The following is a 12,300-nucleotide window of genomic DNA, read 5'->3' as shown; positions in this document are numbered from 1 at the left end:
CGATGCCGGACTGATTCGCGCCGCTTTTGGCGCCGGTCGGCGGACATCGCGCCGATTGCAGAGAATCTTGCCCAATGTTCCAGACACCACTTTCACCACCGTTGGATATGTCCTGCCCCAATGGCAGGACAGACCCAGCAGAGGTGGCGGCACAGTGGTATACAGTCGAGAGGGAGTTGCTCTGGGAGTCCTCAAAATCGACTCTGGATCCTCATGGCTTCAGGTCAAACCTGGGCAAGGAAACCTCCTGCTGATTACCATGTACCGTCCACCATCAGCTTATAAATCAGTTCTCCTCCATGTTGAACACCACTTGGAGGAAACACTGAAGGTGGCAAGGGCACAAAGTGCACTTTGGATGGGGGTCATCATTTACCAAGAGTGGCTTGGTAGCAGCACTACTGATTGAGTTGGCCAAGTCCTAAAGGACATATCTGGTAGACAAGGTCTGCGACAGGTGGTGAGGGAACAAAAAAAGAGGGGAAAACATACTAGATCTTATCCTCATCAACTTGCCACCTACAGATGCATCTGTCCATGACAGTATCGGTAGGAGTGACCATCGTACAGTTCTTGTGGAGACAACGTCCATTCTTCACATTGGGGATACCATCAATCGTGACACTACCATCCTGATAAATAGGATAGGTTCAGAACAGATCTAGCAACACAAGACTGGGCATCCATGAGGCGCTGTGGGCTATCAGCAGCAGCGCAATTGTATTCCACCTCATGGCCCGGCATATCCCCACTCTACCATTACCACCTAGCCAGGGGATCAACTCTGGTACAATGAAGAGTGCAGGAGAGCATGCCATGAGCAGCACCAAGCATACCTTCAAAATGGGGTGTCAACCTGGGGAGGCTACAACTCAGGACGACTTGCACACCACGGTAGCACAGTGGGTATCAGTGTTGCTTCACAGCTCCAGGACCCAGGTTCGATTCCCGGCTTGGGTCACTATCTGTGTGGATTCTGCACATTCCCCCCCTCTCTGCGTGGGTTTCCTCCGGGTACTCCGGTTACTTCCCACAAGTCCCGAAAGACGTGCTGTTAGGTGAATCGGATATCCTAAATTCTCCCTCTGTGTACCCGAACAGGTGCCGGAATGTGACGACGAGGGGATTTTCACAGTAACTTCATTGCAGTGTTAATGTAAGCCTACTGCAAGTAGGGTCAGCGTGGGTTTCCTCCGGGGCTGCGGTTTCCTCCCACAGTCCAAAGATGTGCAGGTTAGGTGGATTGGCCATGATAAATTGCCCTTAGTGTCCAAAAGAAAAAGGTTAGGTGGGGTTACTGGATTACAGGGGTAGAGTAGAAGTGTGGCGGTAAATAGGGTGCTCTTTCCAAGAGCCGGTGCAGACTCGATGGGCCAAATGGCCTCCTTCTGCACTGCAAATTCCATGGAAAAATAGCAAATATCAGTTTTCAGCCAATTTGATTTACTCCACATCATATCAAGAAATAGCTGAAGGTACTGGATAATATAAAGGCTATGGGCCTTGGCAATATTCCAGCAATAGTATTGAAAACGTGTGCTGCAGAGCCTACCCCGCCCCTGGCCAAACTGTTCCAGTATAGCTACAACATTGATATCTACCCGGCAATGTGAAAAATTGCCCATATATGTCCTGTACACAAAAGGCAGGATAATTCCAACCCAGCCAATTACTACCCTCACAGTCTACTCTCAATCAGTAAAGTGATGGAAGGGGTCAACAGTGCTATCAAGTGGCATTTACTCAGCAATAACCTGCTCACGGATGCTCAGTTTGGGTTCCGCCAGGGTCACTCAGCTCCTGACTTCATTCCAACCTTGTTTCAGACGTGGACAAAAGAGCTGAATGCCAGAGGTTAGGTGCGAGTGACTGCCCTTGACACCACGGCAGCATTTGACTGAGTATGGCATCAAGAAGCCCTAGCTAAACTGGAGTCAATGGGAATCAGGGGGGAAACTCTCTGCTGGCTGGAGTCATACCTGGCACAAAGGAAGATGGTTGTGGTGGCTGAAAGACAGTCATCTCAGTCCCGGGACATCACTGTCGGAGTTCCTCAGAGTAGTGTCCTCGGCCCAACCATCTTCACCTGCTTCATAAATGCCCTTCCTTCCAACATAAGGTCAGATGTGGGGACGTTCACTGATGACTGTACAATGTTCAGCACCATTCGCAACTCCTCAGATAATGAAGCAGATGTCCTAATGCAGCAAAACCCGGACAATATCCAGATTTGGGCTGACAAGTGGCAAGTTACATTTGCGCCACACAAGTGCCAGCCAATGACCATCTCTTACAAGAGAGGATCTAACCATCAGCCCTTGACATTCAATGGTATTACCATCGCTGAATCCCCCACTATCAACATTCTGGGCGTTGATCAGAAACTGAACTGGTCTTGGCATGTGGCTACATGAGCAGGTCAGAGGTTAGGAATCCTGCAGCAAGTAACTAACTAACCTCCTGACTCCCCAAAGCCTGTCCACCATTTATAAGGCACAGGTCAGGAGTGTGATATGATACTCCCACTTGCCTGGATGAGTGCAGCTCCAGCAACACTCAAGAAGCTCGACACCATCCATGATAAAGCAGTCCGCTTGATCACTCCCCCTTCCACAAACATTCACTCCCTCCACCACTGAGAACAGTGGCAGTTGTGTGTACCATCTACAAGATGCACTGCAGGAACTCACCAAGGCTCCTTAGGTAGCTTCTTCCAAACCCACAACCACTAGCATCCAGAAGAACAAGGGCAGCAGATACATGGGAACCCCACCACTTGGAAATTCGCCTCCAAGTCATACACCATCCTGGCTTGGAAATATATTGTCCGTTCCTTCACTGTCGCTGGGTCAAAACCCTGTAACTCCCTCCCGATCGGCACTGTGGGTGTACTGGTTCAAGAAGGCAGCTAACCAACACCTTCTCACGGGCAATTAGGGTTGGCAACAACTGCTGGCCTAGCCAGAAAAGCCGACATCCTGTAAAAATTAATTTAAAAAGAAATTGACAGAAGAATTATGGTGTCACATGTGCTTTTCTCTGTGCAGAGAGAAAGGCAATTTAAAACAAATCCGAACACAAGAAAGCAAACAGGACAAACTGAACAAACATGCAGTCATTCCAAAAGGATTTATATCACAATAGGTTTTAGATAGAAAATATAAACATAGTATCAGTATCTTGTTCAGTAATCATTCTTTTCTCAGCACCTGGATTTATCTACATTTTCTGTGTTTCTTTAAATTGAAGGGGGCACTGGTGAAGAAACCTTCATGAGCCAAGTTTAGAAATAAAAACAGATTTGGTACACAGAACTTGGGTATTGCGAAGAAATGCTTTGGAGCTTTTCATCTTGCACTCATCAGGGCAGTTTGCAAGAATATCAATGGTAAAGGGAACCACAATTTACTCTCCTTGAGAAAAGAGTGCTGATTGGTTGGCAATTGGACCCTGACTGACCAAAGGCATTGCCATGGAGGATGCACCAGAGAATAGTTAACTGCCAGGCTTATGTTTAAATTTAAACCAGGCAGGTCGACTCCGATTGGTCAAGGCATTGCCATGGGGAATGTACCAAGGAATGGCTTTCCCTCAAGCTTTTGTCCAATTGAAAAAGCCACAATGTGTGGACATGCTCCTTCTGTCTGCATAGGACAGGGTCCTGTGTATGAATATATAATATCAATCTTTATTAGTGTCACAAGTAGGCTTACATCAACACTACAATGAAGTCACTGTGAAAATCCCCTCGACGCCACACTCCAGTGCCTGTTCAGGTACACTGAGGGAGAATTCAGAATGTCCAATCCACCTAACAAGCACGTCTTTCGGGACTTGTGGGAGGAAACCGATGTACCCGGAGGAAACCACGCAGACAAGGGGAGAACGTGTACACTCCGCACAGACAGTGACCCAAACCAGGAATCGAACCCGGGTCCCTGGCGCTGTGAAGCAACAGTGCTAACTACTGCACTACCATGCCACTCTATATATGTGTAGCCTGTAGCATGTGTAAGCCACACTAACAATCTTAAATTGGTTGTTAGTGTAATACCGAGTACAATCAGGATTGTTTTACAAATGTTATCCATCTGTGATATCACATCTAATATTGGACATTATGGGTGAGATTCTCTGACCTCTCCCATGGCATGTTTCTCGGCAGTGGGAGGTAGCCCACCATTGACCGGCAGTAGGATCCTGTGGTCCTGCCATTGTCAATGGGATTTCCTATTGAATCCGCCCCCACACTGCCGGGAAACCCATGGTAGTGGTGTGCCATCGGCGGGACCAGAAGATCCCGCTGATGTCAACAGCCAGAATATCTCACAATATGTTTAAACGTTTGCAAGCATGGGTTGGTTGGGTACAGTCTATTTTTCAGGACCAAAGGTCTTGATCTTCGATCAATCCTTTGATGGAATGAAACCCAACCTATTACCTCTTGTAAATTTCCAATGCGTAGATGATACGTTTGCGCTATTTGAATCCGCAGCTGCATGTAAGAATTTCCTTACACTCCTTAATGGGCTCCATCCTGTGCTCAAATTCTCTTTTGAAATGGAGCAGCCGAATTACTTTTGTTTCCTTGATGTACTAGTTGAGAAATCTGCCAATGGGTTTTGCCTACCACAAGCCCATCTTCACATTAGGATACCTACAGTTCCACATGCTACAGGATTGACCTTATCGACAGTCTTGCAAATCCGGCCTGAGCCATTTGCTCACCGTGCAAGCCTGATGCTGAAATAGGGCACATCAAGGGTATCTGTAGGATAATGGCTACCCTGATTAGATCATTGCTCAAAATGTATCACACAAACTTATGAAGGGATCGAAGGCCGTCACTTTTAGTCTTGCAAATTCCCCAGTCTACCTCAGAATGTTAAAGTAACTCAAAATGTTGAGCAACAGGTGAAGCTAGCTGTTTCACGTTGCCACTATACATTAGCAACACGAGTGGTATTCCCCACTAATAGGATGCTACCGTCAAACCAAAAGAATCGTTCTGCGGTTTACACAAATGAGTAATGTGGTATGTGAATTTCAATGCCAATGTGATGCCAGGTATGTAGGCCGTACATCCCAGTGATTAGCAGATCGTATCAAACAGCATTGTTGTTTCCAACAGAGTACAAACCGTACCCAACCAGCCCATGCGTGCAAAAGTCAAAACTAGTGTTCAACATTAGATATGGTGCCGCAACTTGACAACACTTGTTAACAATCCTGATTGTGCTAAAAATTATGCTGGCAATCAATGTAAGATTATCAGTCGGGCTTGCTTGCGGATCACTTATGCTAGAAGTTACAATGTGGTTCTGGGGCTGGTTTAGCACAGGGCTAAATCGCTGGCTTTGAAAGCAGACCAAGGCAGGCCAGCAGCACGGTTCAATTCCCATATCAGCCTCCACGCACAGACGCCGGAATGTGGCGACTAGGGGCTTTTCACAGTAACTTTGTTTGAAGCCTACTTGTGACAATAAGCGATTTTCATTTCGTTTCATTTTATTTCAACATTCACACACAGGGCCCTGTTCTTTGCAGACAGAAGAAACAGGTCCACGCATTGTGCCTTTTTCAACTAAATAAATGTTTTGAGGACAGCCATTCCCTGGTTCATTCCCCACGGCATTGACTTGACCAATCAGAGTCCACCTGCCTGGTTTGAATTTGAACAAAAACTTGGCAGCTTATTGTTATCTGAGGGTTCCTCCATGGCAATGCCTCAACCAATCAAAGCACACTGACCAGCAAATCAACACTCTCTTCTCATGCAGTATAAATTGTTGTTCCCTTTACTATTAGCATTGCGAACTGTCCTAATGAGTGCAAGACGATCAGCTTCAACAACATGTATTTTGCAGCAATAAGAGATTTGTTTTAACATTTCACATAAACTAAAGAATTGATAAAGTGCATTTAAAGAATTTCCTTTTTTGTGCCCAGGTCCATTTGTGATGAATTCTCAAGAGGAAATTGCTGAAGCTTTAGAAGACTATAGAACTGGCAAAAATGGATTTGAAAAAGCAAAAGGCTGGAAGTCGAAAGCTTTGTCTTCGAAAAAGATATAAAATCAGAACAAAAAAGAAATAGCTAAAAGCAAGATGTTTACTAGCTTGATGAAGAACACATTTATATTAAAGCCCATATCTGAATCCGATTATACTTTTATTTAACACCTTGTTTTAGTTATCTGTTCAATACTTCCCAATTTATTCAGGGTACTTTATCCTCTGGCTAATTAAAGAGCTGTTTCAAAGAGGTGGCACAGATATATTGGCTGACTGGCCTCCTTCTGCCATTCTATGATTTTATGACATGTGACAACCTTTGAATGGCAAAGCAAGGATTTTAGAAAGAGCCCTTAGCTGTACATTTATGGTGCACTGCCTGCCTCATCCCTTCCAATGATCGGAACTTGTGAGGAGGCACTTTGCCTGGCGATTTCAATTGCCCTGACCTACAACTGGGCTGCTGACTGTAGTGATCTCTGTATATGTATATACATGAGGGGTTAATCTGTAGTCAATACAGTCAGAAGGTCACTAGAGGGCAACACTAACAGGGAGTATAAAGCTCAATCCATTTTCCCGCTCTCTACGGGTGTGTTGTGGCTAGAGAACAAAAGTGTATAGTTAGCTCAGAGTGTTCAGCATATTATTCATAGTTAATCTAATTCTATCTTGTTTAATTTGACTACTAGTAAAAGTATTGAAGAATCAAACTCACAAGTTAATTGATTAATTACTCAATAAATTATTTGTTATCCCTGGACGACTTTGAGTATTCATCATCATCAAAATTAAGTAAATCTCGGCATAAACAAATGAGTAACAAATATTACTCCAAGTAATATAACAGGAAACTAACTTTGAGAAAGATTACTAGTAAGATTAGGCAAGAAAAGAGAAAATTCCAGTACTGACTATTCAACTGTGGAAGACTTCGCAGCAATCGGATCCTCGACAACCAATCAACTCGATGGACCATGTTCAAGCTCCACGGCAGCTGAAAACTGCTGGTAATTTAAATTCAAACAGGAAATTCTTTAAGCAGCAGTTCCAACTTTATCTGGAAGCACATGATTTAAATACTGCCTCTGAAGTCAGAAGAATAGCACGGCTTCTGTCAATGGCAGGTCAGCAAGCTGTAGTGATATATAATTCCTTTATATTTTCTGAAGGAGAGAACAAAAGCAAATTTAGTGTGATAATCGTGAAATTTGATGACCACTGTAAGATGCAGACTGGAGCATTTCAGGTTTCATACGAGGTTACAGAAAAACGGCGAACTGATCACAAACTTTGTCACCGACTTAAAACTGCGAGCACAAACTTGTAATTTTGCTGATTTGCATGATTCTTTAATAAGGGATCAAATTGTTTACGGACTTAAGGATGAAAGCTTGAGAGAAGCATTATTGAGACAAAACGATCTAACGCTCAAAATTACGATCTAGAAATGGATTTCGCATGAGCAAAGCAAAAATCAATATTTGGAGTTTTATCACCGGAAAAAGGGCGCAAAAGTCCACAACGAGGTTGAGAGTGTAAAAATGGTGTCGCAGGCAGCAAAGAAGCACATTCTGGATGGCAGCTATCTTGCGTGTACGCACTCCAGCTCGGGACATGCGTAGTTCGCACAAAAATGCGGGATTCAAGCACTCCGGCTCGGGACATGCGCAGTTCGCACAAAGATGCGGGGCTCAAGAGAAGAAGTCTGCGCATGCGCGAACGTGCATAATGCGTTGGAGAGACGACGTCTTGACGTGCCACCGCTGTGGTAACGCCCACTTAGAGGGGAACTGCCCTGCACAAGGAAAAGATGTTTAAAGTGCTCCAAGCTTAATCATTTTGCTTCCCAATGCAAATCACAGCGATATATCAGCCTCAAAAACTGAAACAACAACATATCAATGTTTGCTGCATTGATAAAATGGAAAATCACAAATCCAAGAAAGATTTTTCAGGCAAAGAGGATTATTTTTCCTTGGAGAACACTTTCTTCATAGGAATCATAGACATAATTGAGGAACCTCAAGCAAAGACTAAGGCTCCTCAATTGTTGACTCCAACAGTGAATGGACATTGACAGTGCAAGTAAATAATTTCCCAATCAAATTCAGGAGGCCGCCGCCATGCGCATGGGCGGAAGCCGGCATCTGCAGCCGAATCTATGTGAAGCACTCCGGGTCCCTGCTAGCCCCCTGAATGCACGTGAATCACCTGGTATTTGTTTCTGGAAACTCAGGAGTACAACACTTGTGTTTTTACGCCGGCGTGGGGACATAGCCCCATTTTGGGAGAATCCAACCCCATGTTCTCATCATAGACTACTACTCCAATTTTCCTGAAGTGATGAAACTTCCGGATCTCACTTCCTCATCAGTAATTAAGGCTTGTAGGGAGACCTTTTCGAGACATGGGATTCCACAAACGGTTATATCCGATAATGATCCTTGCTTTGCGAGCTGGGAGTGGACAAAATTCTCCAAACAATACAATTTTAACCATATCACCTCGAGTCCACACTTACCTCAGTCAAATGGCAGAGTGGAAAAGGGTGTGCACATTGTAAAGCAACTAATAAGCAAGGCAAATGATTCGCAATCCGATATTTACTTGGCTTTGCTTTCATATAGAGCCTCACCATTAAGCTCAGGGCTGTCTCTGGCTCAAATGCTGTTCAATGGTGATGTGAGAGCAACGTTACCCACACTGCAAATCAGCAATCCAGATCAATTGTGTGTACTGAGTAAGATCAAACCATAATGCAACAACGTCAGTATTATGATCTACATGCGATTCCATCTGTTTTCCCGCTCTCTTCAGGTGTGTTGTGGCTAGAGAACAGAAGTGTATAGTTAGCTTAGAGTGCAAAGTATATTATTCATAGTTAATCTAATTCTATCTTGTTTAATTTGACTACTAGTAAGAGTATTGAAGAATCAAACTCACAAGTTAATTGATTAGTTACTCAATAAATTATTTGTTATCACTGGACGACTTCGAGTATTCATCATCATCAAAGTCAAGTAAAACTCAGCATAAACAAATGAGTAACAAATATTACTCCAAGTAATATAACACTGACCTACATCTTCTTTGCTCCAGGGAATGAGAGCAACTGATAGGACTGTCACATGAAGTGAGCAAAATTAGAAATGACACCTTTGTTCTGTATTGCCTTGCGCCCAAAGAACATAAGAACATAAGAACTAGGAGCAGGAGTAGGCAATTCAGCCCCTCGAGCTCGCTCCGCCATTCAATACAATCATGGCTGATCTCCTCTCGTCCTCAACTCCACTTTACTACCCGTTCTCCATAACCCTTCAACCCATTACTAATTTAAAATCTGTTTACCTCCTCAAATTTACTCAATATCCTGGTGATCCACCGCACTCTGAGGTAATAAATTGCACAGATTCATGACCTTTGGAGAGAAATAATTTCTCCTCATCTCTGTTTAAATCTGCTACCCCTATCTTAAAGCTATGGCCTCTCGTTCTAGGTTGCCCCACAAGAGGAAGCATCCGCCCTACATCTACTTTGTCAATACCTTTTATTATCTTATGTACCTCAATAAGATCTTCTCTCATTCTTCTAACTCTCGGGAGTATCAGCCTAAATTGCTCAATCTCTCTTCGAGATAAATCCCTCATCTCTGGAATCAATCTAGCAAACCTCCTCTGCGCCACCCTACCAAATAATAAGAAAATTCTGCCCATTGGTCTGCAAGAAATTTGTCACCTATGCTAAGGAATTAATTGGGTAACCGACTCTCAGGCTCCTTTTGATATTACTCTGAGTTGGAAACACATGATAACAAAAGAATCATAGGATTTTCCAGCTCAGAAAGAGGACATTCAGTCCATCATACTTGTGCCAACTCTTTGAAGAACTTTCCAGTTCCACTCCCTTGATTCTTTTCCTCACAGCTCCGCAAATATTCCACCTTCAAATATTTATCAAATACCCTGTTTAAAGTTACTATTGAATCTACCTCCGCCGTCCTATTAGGCAATGTAGTCCAGATCTTAACAACTCACTGTGTAAAAAAATAATTCTCTTCATCACCCCTGCATTCCAGGGCCCTTTTAACAAATATCTCAAATCTGTACCTCTGGTTATTGGCTGTTCTGCCGCAGGAAATTGTTTCTCACTGTTAACTTGATCAAAATCCCCAAAAATTACAAACAGCACTATTAAATATCCTCTTAATTTTTCCTGCTCTTAAAGAGGCCTAATATCAGAAAACTGAGGTAGTAAGTAATCAATATTTATATTTTTGAACATTAGAAATAAGGTAAAGCTTTAAGTGAGTTTAATTTTGTGTTCCTGTGTACGAAAGGGTTAGATTCATGTTAAAAAAAATGGTGTTTGGATTTAGTTTTGTCGCAAACTGTGCCTGCATTTGTGATTAGAGGGTTTGCTATGTGAAAGTAAACAAGTGTTAAAACAAGACTAGGATGTTGCTTAGCAACCAGGAGCCACTTGAGGTTAGAAATAATTTTTGAGTTTAGTTTCACTCTTGACCCAGTAGCAATTTAAACTTGGTGGCTGGGGGGAAAGCATCTCTCACAGAAACTGCCACAAGAGCAGGACAATGGAGTAAGGGCAAGAAAACAAGTCCCAGAAGTTAAAGAATACGTAGTTCCAGAAACCAGGGAATAAAAGAGAAGTCCCAGGAAGATTGAAGTCAAAGGAACAAAGGAACTGGCAACTAAACAAGGTGCTGCTCACTGAAGTTAAAAAAAAAGTGGAAGAGAGAGGCTCCCAGTTAAAGACAGAGCTGAAAGATGCAGGCCTGGGTAAGTTGGTTAACGAGAAGCCAGATATCTGAAGTAATCCTAAATTGGTGACCTTAGTGTTGCCTGTGAAGCAGTGGTGTTCTGTTTGGATGGCTGGGTACCTGAGAGGTTGTGTGGAAGCTTGAATGTACATGGCAATCCAAGGAATACTGAAAGGAGAGATTGCAATCTGGAAGTGGATTCTTGGTAAAAGCATCTGAGATAAAGCTTTGTTTGGGAGAAGAATGAAGTTTGGAAACACTTTTGTGGAAGCCAGTGTTCCAGTGAGCCCTGTTGGCTCACAGTGTGGTAATCATCTGGGGGAATTTGATGAGAAATTCACAGAAGTTGCATTGAGTGGAATCTGTCACATGGTTTCAGGGTGGGGGGTGTCTAACCACAGTTGGTCGGTTGGTTTACAGGGACTGTGTACTTGCTGAGAACATTATAGTACAAGATATATTTTGTAACTTGTGTTATCCTTTAAAATCTGTGAAAATATAAGTGGGGTTAGGCAGCACGATGGTGCAGTGGTTAGCATTGCCGCCTCACGGCACTGAGGACCCAGGTTCGATCCTTGCCCGAGTCACTGTCCGTGGGAGTTCGCACATTCGCCCCGTGCCTGCGTGGATCTCACCCGCAGAAGCCAAAAAGAAGTGCAGGGTAGGTGGATTGGCCAAGCTAAATTGCTCCTTAATTGAAGAAAAAAGAATTGGACACGTTACATATTTTTAAAAAATATATAAGTGGGGTGAAGGAGTATTGTATTTATAGTCAATCTTTTACACGTTTAATAAATGTTTTATTCTTTTGACCAGTGACTCTGTTCATCCACCTTTATAAAAAAAGATAAAAGTTACTGTTTACTCAGCCAGGGTTTCATCCTGGAACCTTCCGGTTCAGCAGTAGCATCAGCTGGGATTGTAATACCAGTTTTTCTGAGGGGAGATGGTGGTAAAGTCACTGGATTAGTCATCCAGGTTTCACCACCCTTTCAGACTGACAAATATAAATTTCTTTACCCGTCAGTCTGGCCTTAATAAAAGTCGAGATGGATTTGCAGGTACAGCATTAGTTATTTTATTTGACTTGCAAGTCTGATTCATTTCACACAGGCACAGGACATAGAACTAGTCTCCTAGACCCCGGGAAAACGAATGAAGAAGGAGACAAAGGGATTTCTGCAAATACATTCAAATGGCATCAAGTTTCACATACACGATTCCCATAGGTCATCGTATACCCCTCCTGACCTGGCCATACATCCTGATTGGCTCACTTCTCATCCCTTCCTCTGGCCTCCTATTACCCAGCATCCTTTTCTCCTCCTTATCTGGACACTCCTGCCCCTTGCTTTGCCATGCGTTCTGAAATCCTTTGTCTGTGAACTAACAGAATCAGACCGGCCTATGTTTACATTACAGTAACTAATATCTCTAAAGTAACTATTTTATATCACATTCGTCATTCCCTCCTTTTATCATTTCATGATAACCGAACTATTCAAC

The 12,300-nt window shown here is 43.3% G+C and overlaps 1 protein-coding gene across 4 annotated transcripts in view; it reads left to right on the top strand.

Moving 5' to 3' along the window:
* pir (pirin) overlaps positions 1–6,777 on the top strand; it is a 173,147-nt gene extending 166,370 nt beyond the window's left edge. For all 4 annotated transcript variants that reach the window (XM_072514344.1, XM_072514346.1, XM_072514343.1 and 1 more), the window contains one exon: positions 5,950–6,777. In XM_072514344.1, the coding sequence (XP_072370445.1) occupies positions 5,950–6,074 (125 nt within the window). In that variant the 3' untranslated portion in view covers positions 6,075–6,777. The remainder of the gene's footprint in view (positions 1–5,949) is intronic.
* The last annotated feature ends 5,523 nt before the right edge of the window (positions 6,778–12,300 follow it).

The sequence above is a fragment of the Scyliorhinus torazame genome, chromosome 8 (genome assembly GCF_047496885.1).
Source record: "Scyliorhinus torazame isolate Kashiwa2021f chromosome 8, sScyTor2.1, whole genome shotgun sequence".
NCBI classification, from domain to species: Eukaryota; Metazoa; Chordata; class Chondrichthyes; order Carcharhiniformes; family Scyliorhinidae; genus Scyliorhinus; species Scyliorhinus torazame.
Note: the sequence above shows the minus strand (reverse complement) of the source record. Positions and strands in the feature narration are given on the sequence as shown.